Here is a 20,543-nt window from a genome sequence, read left to right as displayed (position 1 = left end):
GCGGAGGGGATGTTGCTCCGCTCTGGCCTTCCTTCTCCCCTCGCGGGCCGGGAAACTGAGGCCCAGGGCCGGAGCAACTTCCCCGGGGTGCAAGGTCCGTGAAGGCCCGGTCGGTCCTGGGCCCCAAGCGTCTCGACCCCCGTCCGCTCTCCCTCGACCACACGCGCCGCCCGGTTACCCGGGAGAGTGGGGCGGGGAGCGGGTCTCTGAGCGAGCGCTCAGCCCGGGAACGCGCAGGGAGCCGGACTCGGCCAACTCGCCGCGAAAGTTGTGGTCTCCCAGCCTGCCCTCGCTTCTCACCTCCGAGACACACCTTCCCGCCGGCCCTGCAGCCGCGCCCTCACATCCGGTCCACCTTGCGCACACCCCTTTCCACGCTCTCCCACAGCCCCTCGCCCTCCTACGCCTGCGGCTCCCAGCCGCTCCCCCTCGCGCATTCCCACCCGCGCCCGGGGCGCGCCTTCCCCTCCCCGCCGCTCGCCCGGCCTCCGCGCCGCGCCTGCCCGGGGTTCTGGCTCTCGGGAGCCCCAGCCCCAGGCCGCGACCCGCTTCCGCCCGCCCGGCGCGGGGCAGAAGTCCCGGTAGCCGCGCGGAGCGCTCGGAGCGCGGGGGGCGCGAGGCGAGGGGCGCAGCGGCGCGGGGCGGGGAGGGGGCGCTCGCTCGCTCACTCTCGGCTGCGCACACGCCCGTACAAACTCTCACACAGACACACGCGGGGTGCGCTGCCGCCGCCCGCCGCTGCTCCTCCTCCCGCCACCGCCTTGAGAGGGAGAGAGGGAGGCAGAGAGAGCGCTTTGTCCGCGCGCCGCCGCCCGGCCCGGGACTCTGCCCCGAGGAGGCAGCCGCGCCGAGTCCCCGCCTCCGCCTCTGCCCCCGGGCGGGCCGGGCCGGCCGCGGTGGGGGGAGCCAGGCTGAGGGTGGGGGTGGGTGGCGGGCGGGCGGAGGGCGGGGAGGGGGGGCGGAGGAGGAGGAGGGGAGACGAGGGCAGCGGAGGAGGCGAGGAGCGCCGGGTACCGGGCCGGGGGAGCCGCGGGCTCTCGGGGAAGAGACGGATGATGAACAAGCTTTACATCGGGAACCTGAGCCCCGCCGTCACTGCCGACGACCTCCGGCAGCTCTTCGGGGACAGGAAGCTGCCCCTGGCGGGACAGGTCCTGCTCAAGTCCGGCTACGCCTTCGTGGACTACCCCGACCAGAACTGGGCCATCCGCGCCATCGAGACCCTCTCGGGTGAGCAGTCGGCGCTGTCCCCCTCCCCCCGCCTCGCCCAGCTCAGGCCAGGACGGCGCCCGGAGGGAGGCCGAGCCCTGCGGGCGGCGCCCGGCGGGGGCTTTAGCGCCCGCACGTTCACTTCCACGCACCAGACCTTCAACTCTCACCGCCGGCCCGCTCTTGGGACGGCCCGCTCCCCTCCCCCCACGGCTCCGGACTCACCCCTTGCCCTCCCAGCCGCAGCCCTGGGGCGACCCCCGAGCCTCTCCTAGGGTTCCCGAGGCTCTCTCGCTCTCCCGGGGCACCCCTTGTTCCTCCGGCTCCCCGAGTTGCTTTCCAGAGTTCCCCACCCCCATCCTTAGAGAGCCCCAGTCTCCCCTTCTTCCCTGACCTTCCCGTCACCCCTTTTGTCAGGGACCCCCCCAAACCCTGAATGTCCTTCTCTCTTGACCGGACCTTACCCCTTCCCGTGCCTCGTGCCCAGGACCTCTCGCCCTCTGGCGTCCCCTGAGCCGCACTCTCCTTTCAAGCCCCCTCCCCAGCTCGCCCCGCGGTCCCCCACTTTTGGCACCCCCTCGGCGCCACCCTGACGATCCCCTCCGAGGTTTCGGGGCTCCCCCCACCCCGCCTTTGCACGACGGCACATCTCTCTCGGTCCTCTCCCGAACCTCAGTCCCTTCTCGCTTGTCTCTCAAGCGCTCCTATTTTTCTCTGAATTTTTTGTCCGATTTTATTGAGAAGAACTCGGGGCTGGGGGCTTTCCGCCGTCTGTCCCCCCGCCTCCCGCTCGGCCAGAAGCACCTTTTTACGAGGTGCCCTGTCTCAACTCGGTGGGGGCCCGGACTGAGAACCGAGAAAGAGGCGACCGGGGGGCCCGCGAGAGCGCTGGAGCCCAGACGGGAGACGGAGAGCGACACACACACACACTCGCGCGCGCGCGCACTCACCAACTCTCCCTCCCGCACACGCACCGCTCGGAGCCGCGCTCGCCCCCAGGCCACGAGCCTGCGCCCCCCGAACCTCGGCCCGGCCGGAGCCCCTTCCCCACTGGCGCGCGGGGTGGGGGCGGGGCAGCGGCGAGGCCAAGGTGACCAGAAGCAGGCGCGGACCCGGCTCTCGCGGAAGCGGCCCCCGGGGGGCTTCGGCGTGTCTCACCAGGGCCACCGGGAGGAGAGGGCAGGGAGGGGAGAGCAGCGGAGCCTTCGGAGCCCGGATTAGCGCAATGGAGAGGTGGGGGCCCGGAGAGGAGCGGGGCCGCGCCAGCCCTGCAGCTTGAGTTTCAAATGAGCTCATCCTTTCAAATTGGCGCCGCTCTTTATTAAATTTGTTTTTCCGGTAATGCCACCCACAGCTATACCTGGGGTCGGGATCCGGGCTCGCACCCTTGCCACCTCGTCCCGGGGAACAAGGCGACATGGGGCGCCCACCTTTTTTCTCCACTGGGAACCAAGTTTGCCCAGCTCGAGCAGGGTAGGAGACCCCTTGAGGGCGCCCGAAGGCGGAGCCGGAGCGTGGAGTTCTGTGCGTGCCCCTCCTAGCCCCCCGCCGGTTTGATTGCAGGAAGGTTCTGAGTGCTTTAATTTCTGTTTTAAAGGTAAAGTGGAATTGCATGGGAAAATCATGGAAGTTGATTACTCAGTCTCCAAAAAGCTCAGGTAAATAATATTTTGCTTAGTTTTTTTGTGTGATTGGTCTTACGTCTAAATAAAAAAAATACACTCAGTTTTTAAAAATGTGCTTGTATAGTTTTTTTTAAAAGGCGTTTGTTTGTTTTTGTAGTGGAGTTAAAATAGTTTAGAAAGCTACATTTTTTACTTTCATTATATAAGGTGTTTACTGTACTTGGAAAGTATCTGGTGCCTTATTGGGGGTGGGTGGCGAACACTAGCTGTGTTAAATTCGCTGGGACCGTTTAACTTGTTTATGAAAACTTGCCTCCCACCCGCCACTCCCACCCCTGCCCCCCAGCACAATGGCAACAAATGCTTGTCAAGACTTCCTGTGAGATGTTAAGAGTAAATATTTACTGTGTCAGCTAAATTGCTTAACTAAACTTCGCGATTATTGCGATTAATTAGTTTTCTTTTTTAGATACCTTAGTGTTGGATAATAAAATAATTCAGCAAGGGGTCGATATTTTTGCGTAGTGCTTTAAACAAGTAGGTTGTTTGGATTAGGTGGCAGTTAAAAGCCAGACTTTTTTGGTCACAGAGACTACTGAATATTGCTTCTGAGCGTTTTCTTGTTGTTGTTGCTTTTAAGATATGTTTGAGGCTAAACAAATATCACTGTGAAATCTATAATTATATTTAAGTGCACTGTTGTTAATGAAGGACTAAAAAGTTTTGTGGAGGTTGGATTTCTCCACAGTGATTTGCTTACATGAGAATGTCTGTGAGGAGAGAATGAGGGAGAACATCTTTGTTTAAAGTTTATTGTGGACTTTAAATTTGGGCCCTTTATTACTCATTCTAGATTTTTTTTCTGTGTGTCGTAACTTAGTTTATATCCCATTCACATACATTTCTTCACCATTAGTCATTAAGTAGCTGAATTGGAGACTCTAAGTGAAGTCTTTGACTTACCACCTTTACAGTTTGTGATTCTCAATAGTGTAACCATTTACTTGATTTTTGCCAGGATTGAATAGATTTTAAAACAAACTATCCCAATTGTTAAATACATAGATGTTTTGCTTAAAGGGTTTCTAAAAATGTGTGCACATTTCCAGATATGTTTTAACTAAGCAACAGAATATCTTTTGTTCGCCAATGATTCCAGTGGCATATCAGAAAACTACTTAATAACTTAAAAAAAAAGAGGTAAAAATTATGATTTGCAGTTTCATGTGTAATATTAAGCTAGTTCTTCTCTCTAGGAAGAAATGTAATGTGCAACTGATTAATTTTTAAATTAAGTATTTTAAGTTTGTATGCTTTTCTTAAAAAAATTTTTTTTTGCTTGAGAAATCGAAGTTGAAGCTTTTTGATACATTAACTATTTACTGTAAGTTGAAATTACTCATCTTATAACACTTGAATATTGGATGAACATATTGAACAAGGTTTGAAAGAAGCACCCAAAATATTTGATGGGTTATGTTTCTATAAATATCTAATTCTGTTGGCTGTATAATTGTTTTGAGGGTTTTTTTTTGGTTATAATTAGTAAAAATCGGTAGAATTTTATCTTTGGTTAGTTGGTGTCTCATTTCATGTTGCAAAGTATATTATTTAATGTTGCAATGTAAGTGAAATACTAGTTTATCTAAAGTTATTAACATCTCTTGAAACTTCTCACAAATATATTACGTTTTAACTTTTTTCTTTCAAAATACAGAGGTTATTTGCTGTTAGCTGGTGGGTCATTTAGATGATTTTGCTGTGTTTATAAGAGTTCAGAATTAAAAGCCTGTCCCAAATTTTTAGTATTAATTAAATAAAGAGCAATCTAGGACTTATACAGCTCTATTGGTACATGATTTCTTTGAACACTGTGGGTAATATGAAATACCTAGGAGGTAGATTGAAATGCGCTGTGTATGATTCACTACTCTGAAGATGTCTGACATGCCAAATGTATGCATAAGCTGCTGCTGTAGAGGGCTGCTTCATTTCTGATTGGATAGCTTTGATCTTTCTTCCTTTCCTTTATTAGTTTAAAATGCAGAAATTAGTTACTGGTACTGCAGGCTAAGGGAGAGAGAGCTGATGCCTGGTGTTGTGTACTGAGCTCAGACTCCTGGGAGGAGGCAGCTGTGTGTTCTCATGTACAGGGCTCCACCACGGAGGGGACTCTCAAAAACAGGGTACTGTGACATTTGAAACCAAAGCTTTTATGTTATATGGTGACTATTTTGGTGTTCTTTTATTGCACTTCCATGAAAATTAACAAGTTAAAAGTACATTTGTTGGCCTTCAGTCAGTTCTATATGTGGTTTTAGTGTTAGTAGAAGTGAAAATGTGAAGAAAACAATTCATCCTCATTGCTTGCTTACTTAAAAAACCATTCCACAAGTGAGTGCTCATTTTCTTTATATTGTTCTGATTTCTTTCTGTTCTCAAGAATCAGTTTTAATATCTATATTCTAAATAGATTTTTTTAACCTAATGATACTTGGGAGGAGATGTTTTTTATCTTAAGTTATGAAAATATTGGCATGCCATTTGCTTACCAATTGGATCTTTTGTTAAATATCATTCTAGCATTATTTTATATGTGCTGTTTTTGTAGACAGACTAGATAATATTATTTTCTCAGGGTCACTTAAAAGTAGAAAACTCTTTTTTCTTTTGCCACATGTGCTTCATTCTTATTAAATGCAAATTATTGTAATGTAAACCATGTACAAACCATCTATTTTTCTTACTTTCTAAGTTGTCTTCAGGCTCTGTTGAATAAAAATCTTTGATTCTTTTTTCTCTATTCGCATTTCTTGGTAGCATATATGAATCAAAGATTTCTTAAGGAAGAAAAAACAGACAAAGGGCTGTAAAAGTTGTGGAAACTTCCTTGATAGAAATTTCATTTTTGATGTTGATGAGAGTTTAGTTTAAAAAAAATTTATATACTATATGTATCTACACACATGCACACACACACACACATTACATAAATTGTTTTGAGCTAAGACATACGCTAACCTGAATGTGCTTTGTAACTAAAGTTGAATGATTCTGTGAGAAACAAAACTTTGAAAAATGCAATTTCTGCCCACTTCTAGGAAGTAACTAAGTGGTGCTAGACATGCTTTCACTGAGATGGTGAGAATACTATGAGGTAGTGTAGGGAAAAGCTATGAATTTGTCTTTCATGAGTTAAAAATCAGTAATTGTGTTCTCTCCAATGCAAATGAATTTGGTCTCCTATAGGAATGTTAAAGAAAACAGTATCTCAATTGTGTTTTGCTTGTATGTACTACATTGTGTATAGTTGAATTAAATACCAAAAAGAAAAAAAAAACCCAACCACCCAACCTCAAGCCCTCCCTGTAACAAAGGCTTTTGATGGATCAATTTTTAATTTTGTAACAACAGAAAAGACTTTATTAGGTTAAAATCATATGGTACCCTCTTTCAAGAATTTGTTGAATTAGAAATTAAGGCCTGGATTTAATTGTATAGATTCCATGTGTGGATATTTTACATATATATATATGTACACACACATACACACACATATATATATTACTGTAAGGTTAGTTTTGATTTGACTTTGAGTTGGACATTTAGTTTCCCATTTTAAAAAAAGGCTAGTAATTTTTTTATGCCGTTCTAGGTAATGCCATAGAAAATTACACATTTTCGTGACCTTTAAGAGATAAGTGTTGGGATTAAAATAGAAGCAATAAAGAAAAAAATTACTTGGTAATTCAGGTTTAAAATTCTAGTTAGTGTTTTTAAAAGACTGGTCATTGTTTTTTACGTTATTTGGTTAAATATTAAAAGCCATTGAAATCTACAAAGCGAAATAGATGTTATATGGGGCTTGATTTTCCAATTTGACAAATTCATATCAATTTTAAATTATATTGTAGTGATTTATAAAAGTACTAGATGGCTAAACACATGAATGTTAATTCTAAAAGGTGATTTGGTGATATGTAATACATTTGTCAAATTGTGTTTTTTTAAATAATAATGTTTCTTTGTAATTATGGCTGGGTATAAGATGACCAGTAAGGGATGGTCTCAGAGTTTTGTTTTTTATTATGTTAGCCTGAGATTATCATTTATATAGAGAAGATGAGAGAAGATTAATAATATTTGTAGAACACCTTTTATACATAATGATCTAAAGTACAATATATTTTCTTTAAGAAGAAAAATTTTAAAGGATGTAAGAAGATTTAGAACTAATACATATCAAAATCAACATTTCACTATTATTTTGAGTAAATGCTTTTTATTTTACAGAGGTTGTTCCAGTTTTTTAGATGGGGGGAATGTAAATGACATTGAAATGTGCATAAAAGGGTGGTAATTTGGGCACATTTATTAAAAGTCAGAAAGTTATGAAAATCAGATTTCTGTAAGAACTATTTATACATATTTGATACTTTCAGCTTTCTAAATATTTGCTGTCTCCTGCTGAATCACTCTTCCAAGTCTGCTAATGAAATCCTCAAAAGTAGATGAGCAATTGGTCAGTTGTTAGAGGACATAATTTGAGTTTAAGTGCATCAATCTCTGTGGTTCAGCAGGGTGTGTGCACATGGGTGTGTGTGTGTGTGCACACGTGCGTGTGTGTTTTATGGGAGACAGTAGTTTCAGACAGATGGTATCAAGAGGGAAGAGGAGGATATCTTTAAATTAAACAACAAATGTTCTGGATTTTAGTCCTGACAAGGCAAATGAAAATTGCTAGGTGTTTGAACCTTGTGGTAAATAAAGGGACTCAAGTGCAATAATATGTGCCTTGAGTGATGCATAACTCTTGCAGGTGTTTAACCTTGTGGGAGCCAGGGCACAGACACCTGTAGTGGCTTCTTCAGTGAGCATGCTACTGCAAGGACCATTCTGTGGGAAATTTACTCTCCTTCACTTTTGCTTGGATGTCCCCTCTCACTAAGAGAATTGGCAAGTGATTCTGTGTAGGCTTTGATTTTCTATAGAAGATTTAAGATTTGAATATGGATTTTCATTTAGAAATTCTGTGGAAGACAGTGTATTATTTTGCATAACAAAAGTACTCTGAGAGAATCAGTTTCATTAGAAGAAGCATAGTATTGAGCTGGTTTCTTTGGAGGCTGTTAAAAAGTTGAATAATAAATTTCAAAAATATATTTTAAAAAATTATATTTAAATGCCACCAAAATGTCTTCAGTGTTCTTATTGGTGTTGAAGAAGAAAGTGGTGGGGTTTGGCTAAACCAATTTTTTAAACCAGCTTTCTAAAAATTTTAGTCAAAAGCATAATTTCCAAAAGTTATGATTAACTTCTTAATTTGAAGAATGGGAGAGTTCTGTTTAACAAAATTTGCCCAAGTAATTTGTTAGTCAAGGTTTGTCCTTTTTACACTCAAATTAAAGTTCAAGTTAGTTTGGGTAGTCATTCAAAACACTATCACTGAAGAAAACATAATAGCAAATAAACAACAAACACCTACCAGTAAAGATAACAGTCTTTCCTTTCATTTATCACCATTAAAATATTTTTTTTAATCTTTTACTTTATAATTTGACTTCATGCTTACAAACTTGTAATTTTCATTTGGTGGCATGGACTGTATGGGTTCTATTTTGGGCAGCAAAATTGCAGAGTGCTCAGAGCATTATTTTTAAGGTTTTTCTTTTCCTGTTTTGATCATGTACTTTAGTCTGGTCTTTCCATAAAATAGTGAAGAAAAATTATTTTCTTTTACAGAAAAATTCAGATTTTGTTACTTTGGCTTCCAAAGTGGAGGGAGAATATAATTACTGTTTCTTTAATTTGGTTTAGTGTTTGATGGCATGTTGAGGTGTTGAATAAGTAGACCAGAGAAAATGGATACTTTTGAATTAATAGCAGGCAATCAAGTCCAAAATGATGTCCATCATTTAATAGATACGTTTCTTCCCCAAGCCTCTGGTTCTCACTAAATAATAAGCTTACATTTTGGACACATGTTTTGTTTATTCTTGGATTTCCTATTTATTTATCTGTTCTATACTTTATTTCTTAAAATGTGAAGATTTAGTTAGAATTTTCCCATTCTGTTTATTATCAAGAATATTTCATAAAATAGATATTTCAGTAAGTCCATTAAATGAAAATTAAGAGTTCTGATGCATGTTTTAGACTTTCTTCTATCTATATCAAGGAAAATGTTGTACCTAATGACCAGGATAATCTGTATGGGACGATTGCAATGAGAATGATATTTTCAGTTTTTCTTATTATCGTACAATTAATGTGTACCAACATGTGAGGATTTGCCCTATGGGGGAAGGTTGGACTTTTAATTTTTGTTGTAAATGTGATCAGAAAGGTAATATCATGATTCCATGTGTTGACATGTAAATAATACTAGATAAATGTATATTTATGTGCCTGCATCTCATATTCACATAGTACTGATAATATCTCAGCTTCTTCAATACATTATTTCATTTATTCTAAATAATAATTATGTGAAGAAGAAAGGACAGTTAATAATATTATTCCTTTTTTTAGATGAGAAAACTCAGTTTCAGAGAAATTTAATAATTTACCTAAGGTCACATTACTATTAAATAGTAAAGCTAGGGTTAGAACTTCTGATTCTCAGTCCAGCGTACTTCACCTACATTTACTTTGTTTATTAATTAAAGAAGTTATCTGAAAGTGTTGTACAGTTCAAAGGTTGCCATTCAAGAGTGATGGAAAGATATAAATATAGATTTGTTTGTGAATCACCCTTTGCAATGATCTTATTCTTAATCAATCCAAATGATCTGTACTTTGTTATAGTTTTTAAGAAAAAAATTAGAAACAGAGGTCATTTTTAAATTACTGGCAGTATCACTGTGCTTGCCCATAGACAGAAGTGGGGTATGCCTAACCAAGAAGGTTGGATCTTGATGTTGTTGTTACATTGCTTTTTTTAGTGTTTGCATTCCTTGTATTATGACATAGGACATTGCCGAGAAAGATGTTTCAACAGCTGAGCCAAACAGATTACACAGGTAGCCCTGGTCAAGACCGTGTGCCACATGGTAAAGGAAAGTCAAGCTCAAGGAATCACTTGGGTGGGTTCGTTCCAGGTTTCAGCCAATCCATTGCCAGAGGGCAGGACTGTTTCGTTTTAAGTGTTTTGCTGGTAGCTGCCAAGTCTTTCCTGAGATTTGGTGTCTCTCTCTGATTCACTTTCTGTACAGAATATGGCCTTTGGCCTCTCCTGTGGGAGTGAAATGAATGTTAATAGGATAGCATCTCTAAAGTTCTCTGAGTTCCTCATTAATGATATAGTCACTCAAAAGCATATACTAAATAACTAAGCATGTGAAGAACAGTCCATTTCCCCTTAATTGTGAACTTTGCCTGCATTTATCCTCGTTTCCTTTAACTTTTGTGTAGTATCATATTTATGGTGGTGGTGGAAGGGAGGAAGGAATTATCAAGAAAAAGGTAAGTGAAAGAAGATTATTTACAACTCCCTAGGCATTTCATTTCTTTAACTTAGTAGAGCCCAGAGTAGGGTATTGCATGTTCTGTGGAATTCTGACTCAGAAGATGGGGAAAAGGAAGAAAGGTAACTAATACTTGCTGAGTAGTTAATGTGCTAGGCATTGGACTAGGCCTTCTCCATATTTTTTTGTATACAGCCGAGAGAGATCTGAATTTCATCCCTTTCACAGATAGGGCTGTAAAGCTTTGGACTCCAAAGCAACTCCTTCTACTGACCAAACCTGCTTCAAAGAAGCAGTGGGCGTCTTACCCTTGCTTACCATCTAATTTGTATACAGTAACAGCACCCTAGCAATAAAGTAGGAAGTTGTGATAATGTGTACATAGGTAATAGAGTAACTTTGTATGTTTTTCCTAGCTCAGAATTAGAGCTAAAGTTTACATGTATACAACAGATATGCTGAGGAAGATAAAGGACTGACTAACTGAAGTTAGTATATTTTTAATTTAGTGTAATTGAAAAACAACTGAAAGTGTTAGTCATAATTTGAAGAAACTTTCTTGAAGTAGACCTATAGTAGAGGCATTAGTAATTACTTAAAGATAAAAAGATTTTAAAAAATCATTGTGGTTGAAAGTTAAGTGTAAAAAACATATGTATGCAGTGGGGTGGGGTGGGTAGGGAGGGTCTGTATTTTTGCCTTTGGCCCAGATACTTTTTTTAAATCCTGGAAAAAAACACCTCAGACTTTTTTGTGTAGTACCTAGAGTGTTGCACAAAGTGTGGCATGCTTTCATTTTTATCTGTATATTTTAAAAAGTGTCTATGATTTGGAGACGGAAATACGGGATTCTTGCACATTATCTTCTATAGAGTGGTTCATCTTATTAACATTAGAAAATTTTAAACCTTTTAATTAATTAATTAATTAATGGCTGCGTTGGGTCTTCGTTGCTGTGCACGGGCTTCTCATTGTGGTGGCTTCTCTTGTTGTGGAGCACGGGCTCTAGGCACGTGGGCTTCAGTAGCTGTGGCTCGAAGGCTCTAGAGAACAGACTCAGTAGTTGTGGCACACGGGCTTAGTTGCTCTGTGGCATGTGGGATCTTCCCGGATCAGGGCTCGAACCCATGTCCCCTGCACTGGCAGGCGAATTCTTAACCACTGTGCCACCAGGGAAGCCCTTAAACCTTTTTGACAATGAAAGATTCTGAAAGCACAGGGAGTAGAAAGATTTGTATATTCTTTTTGATACACTGCTTAAGCATATTATGCATTCATAACTTTTTTTGTTTTTTTTAGTAAATAGGACTTGAGATACAATTATGCTACCAATGGAATGAGATATACAAGAATTTTGCTTCGTAGATATAGAGGTGGTGCTTTTTTGATAAGAAGGTAATTTTATGAAAAAAATTTTAAGATGAAAAATAATGGCTTTTCTCAGTCAAGAGTATTATCAGAAAAGATTTTTATTGCTACATTTATATATTCTTTTTTACTCTTTCTCTTTGAAAGTAAAGCAAAAAACTGTTTCATTGAATGGTGGTTCTGTGGACAGGTTAACCTCAAACCAACTCACGAAATAGAGGCTATTTCGAAAAAGCTTACGTGAGGACAGGCTGTGTAGTTTTTGTTACGTGGAGACCTTTTACTTTAGTCCCTCTTGATCTTTGTGATTTTAACAATGCATATTTGAAAAATGGATGTTTGTCTCTTCATTGTGTAGATAAGGTTTTGGAGTAAAAGTGTTTGTGCATCATTATATGAGAGAGTCGGAGATAGATGATGAAAGTTTAACGCTGAAAAACTGGAGTTTAACCTCTTCAATTATTAAGAAAAGAGGGAGGAGGGAAGCAAGGAAGGAGGAAGAAAGGAGGAAAGGAAGGAAGGAGAGAAAGAGGGATGGAGGAAGGGAGAAAGGATACAGGTAGCCGTAGAAGCATAGGTGACTGAACTTTGTTGTGCAGCTTGTACGGTCTGTAATTCCAGAGCATGTGAGAAAGACTGGTACTCACTGGTGGTGGGTGGGAGACAGTAAGTGATTCCATTGGTGGTAGCAGGACCAGGAGGCTCACACAAGTTGTTCTTTGACTTTTAAAAACCCTTAGAGTATGTGGTTGGCCTACCCCACAAACGGTCTTATATTTCTTTCTTTGAGGCCCTGCACTGGCCAGTTCCTGTCTCATTCTCCTTCCCCTTTGTACTTCCGCAGGGATGGCTGGGCAGGACTGGAAGGTGCCTGGTGTGTGGGGCCTGCCTCCAGCCTGGTGCCCCCTCACTGGCGGAGTCTGGGGAAGTGGGGAGGCATGTGTGTGCTTGCTCAGTGTGCTGGAATGTATGGGCTCTGTGGCTCACGCTTCCTTGGAATGTGCCACAGACACGCTCCTCCATGGTCTCCACGGTCCTGGGGGTCAACCCTCATAAGCTTTTGTGAGTAGTTGAAAACTTGGGATGGAATTTCCCAGTGCTGAAAGTTTAGGCTACTGTTTTTCCCCCCTGAAATGGATTTGTGTTTATTCTTTGTAAAGGAAAAATATCTACTAACAACAACCATTGAAGAACAGAAAAAAATTTGTGGGTGCGTAAATAACCTGGCTTTTCTCCTGGATCCAGCTGTACTCTTTTTTTCCCCTCTCTTCAGACTGATAGTGATGTCTTCAAATCATGGACACTGAATTTGTAAACTAAGCTCTTTAAAACTCCCCGAGTTGTGTCGCTGCTAAAGATGATGAAATCAAGGATCTTTAGAAACTAGGTTTTGTGTTTTTTTAAATAAATTTTATTTATTTATTTTTGGCTGCGTTGGGTCTTCCTTGCTGCGCACGGGCTTTCTCTAGTTGTGGTGAGCGGGGGGCTACTCTTCACTGCGGTACGTCGGCCTCTCACTGCGGTGGCTTCTCTTGTTGCAGAGCACGGGCTCTAGGTGCACAGGCTTCAGTAGTTGTGGCACACGGGCTCAGTAGTTGCGGAGCACGGACTCTAGGTGCGCAGGCTTCAGTAGTTGAGGTGCACGGGCTTAGTTGCTCCGCGGCATGTGGGATCTTCCCGGACCAGGGCTTGAACCCGTGTCCCCTGCATTAGCAGGTGGATTCTTAACCGCTGCGCCACCAGGGAAGCCTGAGAAACTAGGTTTTAAGCTCAGATTTTTTAAAATATAGGATTTAATCTCCTTTCTAAGGAATAAAAAACAAACTGCTGGTTGGTTAATATTCTTTAAATTTTTTAGTTGCTTAATATTTTTTTAAAATTTAGATTTTATTTATTTTATTCTTCACTAAAGATTTGCAATGACAAAGGCGCTGGTGGCTCCATTATTTGAAATAAAGACAGGGATTTAGGTTTATGAAGTAGGTAAGTTAAAAAGGAATTTTGTTGTAAGGGTTATAAAAGAATTGAGAACAGGTGGCTGGTTCTGATGTAATTCTTTATACATCTTAAGAGGTTTGCCAGGGAAGAGTTAGCTCTTTGGTTCATTGATTTTTGTATTAATGGTTTGCCATATGTGTCTATTTCAATAGTGATTTCAAAACAATAATTCTGATATTGAAAATGATTTGTGGCTTTAGTTCACCTATAACAATCATGGTCAAGGTGTTAATACCTGCCTTAAAAATTTCCAGACCAGAGTCACATGTTTTATTCCCCACACTAGTGCTTTTAACAGAGTGTTCCATGGAGCCTTAGGATTCTGAGGAGATGCCAAATTTATGGGAAGAGGGAGTGGACATATGTACCTGGGGGATCCTGTCTTCTTACCAACCTTTCAATTGGAAGACAGCTGCATTCGTTGTTTTATATATTGGAGTTTGGTCTAGAATTTGGATTAGCAGAGGGGCTTGCTGCTTTGAAAAAACAGTTTGGAAGTATCTGTCCTATAGTGTGTAATTCTGGGCCTTGAGTCCATCCCTTCCTTGATCAGGTATTCTAGCAGATGCAAACCTCTTTCCTGAGGAAAGTTTAGACCCTGCCTCCCTTACTTGTGAATCCTGTGGAATGGCCTTCCATCTTCTGTCACTTTCGCTTTAGTAACAATTGTTTGCTTTGCCAACTGCATGCCAGACTACTAAATCTATGGATTTTTCTACAATCAACAGCACAGATTGTTTGCCCTTCAGGAACTTTCCAGGGAGCTCCTTGGGCAATAATTGTACTCTAGCTCTTGGCAGAGCCATTAGAGTCAACTGACTTTGTACAGTGATGGGTCTGGTGACATGAGACCCTCTCATTCATCAAGAACAAGTTTTTGCTTTAGGAGGTGCAAGCAGGATGGCCTTCCTACCCCTTCTTCAAGCAGAGCAGCCCTACTTTTATCTGGTGTGTGTGTTGGGGTTCCATGAACAGAGGTGATCTTCAAAATATTTTCACCTGGGTAGAGTGGATGCCCAACAAATCAGAAGGGACCTGAGCCATTATACTCTAACGTGCACTTTTTCAGTATCAGTCCTGCATGTATGATTCTTGTTCAAAAACAGGATATTACTTCCAAAAATATTATTTTTTCGATGATTTCTTAACTTACGGCCAAAGACTCTTGGGGGGAGTCCTTATAGTCCTGAGGGAGAGAGGGAGAGGGAGAGGGAGACTGGGACACTGCCCTTTGAGCTCTCCTCCATGCCCCTATGCTTTACCACTCTAACTTCCTGCAGATTGGTCTTCAAAGATTAATGATTTCATAATATGTGCTCAAGTTTTATTTTATAGTAAGACTGTTCTAATAGACCACCATATATTTACAGGGGTCCACACTTAGATTCCTGCAGATGACATAAGTGGTGGCAAAGGGGGGGTGTTCTATGGAGTGTAGGAGGGGTAGCTATTAGCTCCAACCAGAAATCAGAGTTCTTATTTTAAATACTTAAATTTTTCAACCATTGAAAAAATTTTGGAGACGCTGTGAGAGTCAAAGAAGAGAACAGGTTCATCTGGCTCACGGGTTGCCAGTTTGCAGTCTCTGCCGCATGAAAGTCTGCATCCTCTTCAAAATATTGTCAAAAACACTCTGTTATGTTTAGTATCTCTTACCTTTAAGGCTGTCTGTGAGTGAGAGGGGAAAGTCCTTCTCTTGAGAAACTGGATAAACTAGTATGTCTCTTATCTAATGATGATAGCTGTTTGGAAGCTCAAAACTAAAATTAGGTCTCAGAGCAACCATCCTTCGTCTAGTTTTCTGGAATAATTATTTTCTCCATTAAAGAGTACCCTATAGTTTTATCTTTATGTAGAGATCTTATTTTGCTTCTGTTGTATTTAGCCATCTAAAATCCTTTGGTAAATATAGAATTTACATATGCTGAATATGTGACACTCTTATAAGTTTATGTAGTATTTCAGAATACATGTTCATGAGAAAAAAGTAAACCTCTATTTTCATATAATTGGAGGAACATGTTTCCATATCAGTCTAAATTCTTCTCCAGTTAAACACTAGGCCAACTACAGATAATGTTTTAAACCATTTCCTAAGAAAATACAATTCTCATATGTCCAGCAAACATTTTTAAAAATAAGAACTTGAGTTCTGCCTATAAATCAACATCTGATGTAAGGCAGGTAGTTTGAAAAGCATAGAGTATACTTGGTAGGAAAATTTGGTGGTGAAAAAAATGTGCTTTTAAATACATTTGAAAAATGTTTTGGTTACTGTTGCACTTTCTTGTATTTAAGTTGAGGAAATTGAAAGCCATATGGATTCTGCTTCTGGGCCCTGGGTAAATACTCATTAAGGCCAAACTAAATGAGAACTGCCAATTGCCTAAGGGACCTTTTTTAAAAAAAAGAAAAGACAAGACAAGAAAAACAAAACACTTCTCTGACAGTTGGAATTAGCATTTTTTAAATGTATCTTTTTGTTCTATAATTTACATACATAATGAAATAGCCCATTAGTGATCACCATAATGGTGAGGTAAAGCCCTTGTCTTGGAGAACTGTTAAGTTAGCAAGTCATCTATGGTAAGGCATAATAGAGTGGACAACTTGGTGATAGGTAAGTAGATTGAATTGTGAGGTGAGAGTGATGCCATGGTAAAAAGAGAATCTTGGGGAGAGAGTAGCTTTTAAGAAGGAAATCACATTTTGGGTATGTTGAGTTTGATGTCATGTGAGATATCCAAGTGGAGCTCTTCTGAAAGCGGCTACTTGATATAAGACTGAAAGTTAATTTAGAAGTAATTATTAGAATTAAAGTATAGTTTTAATAGAATATTTTTTTTCTCAAGGGCAATTTTGTAGAAGCTCTTGATCTTAGAATTTTAGAATAGAATATACACCATGATTTACTGGGGCTTTGAACAGAACTCATCAAGGGGTGGAAAGAACATGGATTTTGGAATCAAAATCACTGAATTTAGACCCCAACCATGTTGCTTACTAGTGTTTCATCTTAGAGCCTAAATTTCACCTGTCAAATTGGATTCTAATACTAAATAATTAATGTTACTGTGTAGTTTATATAACAATGTATTAACATGCATGACACATAGAAAAAACTTATAAATATTGATTCTCTCTCCATTTATTCACCTTCAGCTTGTACTAGAAGTAAATGCCTCACTCGAGGAAAAAAAAAAGTTAGCAAGTCATTTATGGTAAGGCATAATAAAGTAGCATGCAGGATCAGGGAATTCAGGATTTTATATGTCTCCCCTCATTTGTGATGGATCGAAATGGTCATAGGTTCCACAAAAAAAGCTAACTCTATTTTGGGGGCTGGTTTTTTGAATTTTAAAAATTTGAAGTTCCATGCGATCTGGGTCTTATTTTTTATTTCCACTGTTGCATCTTCAATGCCTGGAAATAGCTGCTCATTAAATATTTTTGAATGAATTAATTAAAATTTAAATCATAATTAAGATATCATTAATAATTTACTTTTATTTCTTTCCCTCTTTTTCTCTTTTTTTCCTTCTTTATTTTCAAACAGGGCAGGGGGGATAGCAGTTCAAAGATTTTGCTTTTTTGTGAGTGGTTTTTTCAAACTTTTGACTTAATCTTTTGGCTTAAGTAGAATGAAACCTTCACGGACATTTTAGGTATGAAGTGTCTTTAAAACATGAGGTGAGCTGCAAAAGAGCAGTTGCACAGGGCTGCAAAACGAGTATTAGAAAGCAAAGATTTAGATTTGTTGGAACCAGAATAGGATTTACAAATCAGTCTTCTTAAAAAAAAATAAATAAAGATAGGTTCATCTTAGTACTATTAAATTCAGTATGATTACATGAAAATACAATTTTCCCTGTAGATATTTTTTTCTGTATAACCCAAATTGCATTAAATATCTGCTGAGAATCACAGAAGAAAAACCTGTTGGAAAAAAATGAAAGCAGCTGTCCTTCTATTGCAAGATAATAGGTGGATACAAGAATCAAACTTAAGGTGTGTTTTTATATAGTAAATCAAACATGATCAGTTTAAGCAGATAGCCTCGAAAGTTATTATGGAAAAAACCGACAAGTACAAAAATGACAGTATTTACCAGTGGATAAGATAATTCATAAGCAAGGAAGAGACTGATCTTAAATTAAGTGTTAATTGCAAAGCAAGATGCTGTCAAGTGCTGTGTTTTAGTAATCTGTTACTGCATACGAATTACCCCAAAATTTAGCAATTTAAAACAACCAACACTTATTATGGCACACATTTTCTGAGGGTCAGGAACATGTAGCAGTTTAGCTGGGTTGTTCTAGCTCAGCGTCTTTCATGAAATTGCAGTCAAGTTGCCACCCGGCTCTGAAGTCATCCAAAGACTCCACTGGGCTGGAAGATCTGCTGCGAGGCTCACTCCTGGGGTTGTTGGCAGGCCTCTGTCTTTCTCTGCCTGTGGGCTGGAGGTCTCCGTTCCCCACAGTGTGGGCTTCTCCGTGGGTCTGTGCACAGCATGACAGCAGGCTTCCCTGAGTGAGTAATCCAAGAAAGAGTGACACCACACAGCCTTTTATGGCCTAGTCACTGAGTTGCACGTTGTCACTTCTGCCTTATTTTGTTTGTTAGATACAAGACTCTAGTTCTGTCCACACTCGAAGGGAAGGGACTACTCAAAAGGTGAATACCAAGAGGTAGGGATCATTGGGGACCATCTAGGGCTGAGTTAAGTCAATCAGGAAAAGTCAGCAAGTCAAAGAGAGATTTGGTTGATTTGGCACTTATACTGAAAAGAATAATCCCCTTGTATTAATATTTATAATTAGCTCCTTTTGGAGTGAAACTGGAATTCCTTATAAAACAACAGTAACAACAGTTACAGTTTACTGAATCCTTTTATAATTCTTATTTAATTTTCACAGAACCTTGTAAGTTGAGGAAGGTAGATACTACTATCCTCATTTCATAGATTAGAGAACTGAGGCCCAGATTGTTCAAAGTACTTAGACAGGGTCATATATTCAGTATTTAACCTGAGTTGTTTTTCTTTTCTTTTCTTTTTTGCCTCTTTCTGTTCCTTCCCCTGAAGAATGATTTCAGTTACTTCCATTTTATAAAACACAATTTAATTTTCCCCTTTCAGCCTTATCTAAAAGAGCTGATTTAAAAAAAAATGCCTAATTGAGAAGTTTAAAACACTGTTCTTGCAGTATCGATAAAGATGTCACTTTTCTGCCAGCAGCAAGAATCCTTTTTGCTATTTTTGTAACTGGGTGAGGTCTGATTTCTCCAAAATTGTGCCACACTGTGGTTAGCCGTGGTCTACGAGAGGAAAATATATTTACCCTTCTTTAAAATCATTGGTTTTCCAAGAAATATGCTATTTACTATACCAAATCTGAGTAAATCTTTCTCAGGCAAAAAGCAGTGGTCACTTTGATATCAGACAAGCCAGTTCTCTTCCCCACTAAAAATACAAAACATCAGGCCCTCAGATCTTTGGTACCTACCTTTGTTATACATTTATTTCTTGAAGATATTTGCTAGTGTTTTTGCATTGTTGTTAAAGCTAGATATATCCCTGTCAGTGTTGAATGATTCATTCTGTGTGAGGATTGTGCAAAACTCATGTAGACCTATCAACTTTGCCTATAGAATGTGCTAAATTACTTTGACTTCAGTAAAATATACTATTTTAATAGTGATGTCTTTAAATTTTTATTGAATCCCAGTGCTTACTTTATTTCCATATGCTTACTTTACTTGCATATACTTCCCATTACCCAGTCAATCTTTTCTCTTTAAGGTCCTGATAACATGATAGTTAATGTGAAATGAAACTTTAAGGATTTACTATATACAGGGAAAAATATTCAATATCTTATAATAACCTATAATGGAAAATAATCTGAAAAAATATATAACTGAATCACTTTGCTGTACACTGAAACCAATACAATATTTTAAATCAACTATACTTGAATAAAAAAAATTTAATTCTATTTTTAAAAAGCAAAAAAACTTACATTTAAATAACAGTGTCAAATCTCAAAACACCCAAAACTTTTTTTTTCCCCAAAACTTTTGATAAAATAAATTCGGAATAAAAAAAGTAATGTTGGTTGTTTCCTTTTGAACTTGTAGAGACTGAGGCTCATAGAATGTTAGAGTCCTTTAGGAGTGTCTGCTCTTTAGAAAAGATAGGTGCTTTCTGTATTGTTTAAAAAAACCAATAGTGGTAAATATAATATTTAATTTTCTTCACAGGTTATATATTCTAGTCCATCGAAGTTTATCTTTATCCTTTGCTTACCTTGCTCCCTTTTCTATGCTCTAAGTGAATTGTTGACCTCTTCATAGTTAAGAATCTTGATGCATTTTTCTTCATAAAACAATCAAATGATTATAGTATTAAAATTTTTTTTTTCTTTAGAGAGTTTAGGGAGAACATCCCAACTACCCTCAGTGGAGAGACTGAGTTTAAGATTTATTTCAGATTTTTATCACTTTCAAGTGTTAGGAGGTTAAAGGTGAGCATGAACAAGGAATTCTGTGAGCTCAGAGGACCAACTGTGACATGTAACTCTACACTGTTTCTTATTATTGTTGGTTTTCCTAATATTTTGACTGCCTGTGGATATGCACCCAAAGAAATGTATTTTTTCTCATTCTTCCTCAGTGACTTTTCTTCTTCTTGTAATCCCAGCATGGGGGAGAGGGGACAGGGAAAATCAGAAGCCATCAGCAGGCTGAACACCCTCAGGTGACTTACTCAGGTCTCAGATAATCTCAGCTTTTCCTCCTTAACTTGCCCCACCAGTTGATTTGTTTTTCAAGTCAAGAAAAGCACCATCTGCAGAAGACGAGAACATTTCCTGTTTGG

General features: G+C 40.1%; 1 protein-coding gene across 4 annotated transcripts in view; it reads left to right on the top strand.

The window, feature by feature from the left end:
* Nucleotides 1–1,052: 1,052 nt before the first annotated feature.
* IGF2BP2 (insulin like growth factor 2 mRNA binding protein 2) overlaps nt 1,053–20,543 on the top strand; it is a gene marked incomplete at its 5' end in the record, with an annotated part of 158,539 nt that continues 139,048 nt past the window's right edge. For all 4 annotated transcript variants that reach the window (XM_082654348.1, XM_082654347.1, XM_082654345.1 and 1 more), the window contains 2 exons: nt 1,053–1,230; nt 2,807–2,867. In XM_082654348.1, coding sequence (XP_082510474.1) covers nt 1,053–1,230; nt 2,807–2,867 — 239 coding nt within the window. The remainder of the gene's footprint in view (nt 1,231–2,806; nt 2,868–20,543) is intronic.

The sequence above is a fragment of the Grampus griseus genome (genome assembly GCF_964374135.1).
Source record: "Grampus griseus genome assembly, chromosome: 5".
Lineage (NCBI taxonomy): Eukaryota > Metazoa > Chordata > Mammalia > Artiodactyla > Delphinidae > Grampus > Grampus griseus.
The sequence above is the reverse complement of the archived record's forward strand: the minus strand, read 5'-3'. Positions and strand labels throughout refer to the sequence as shown.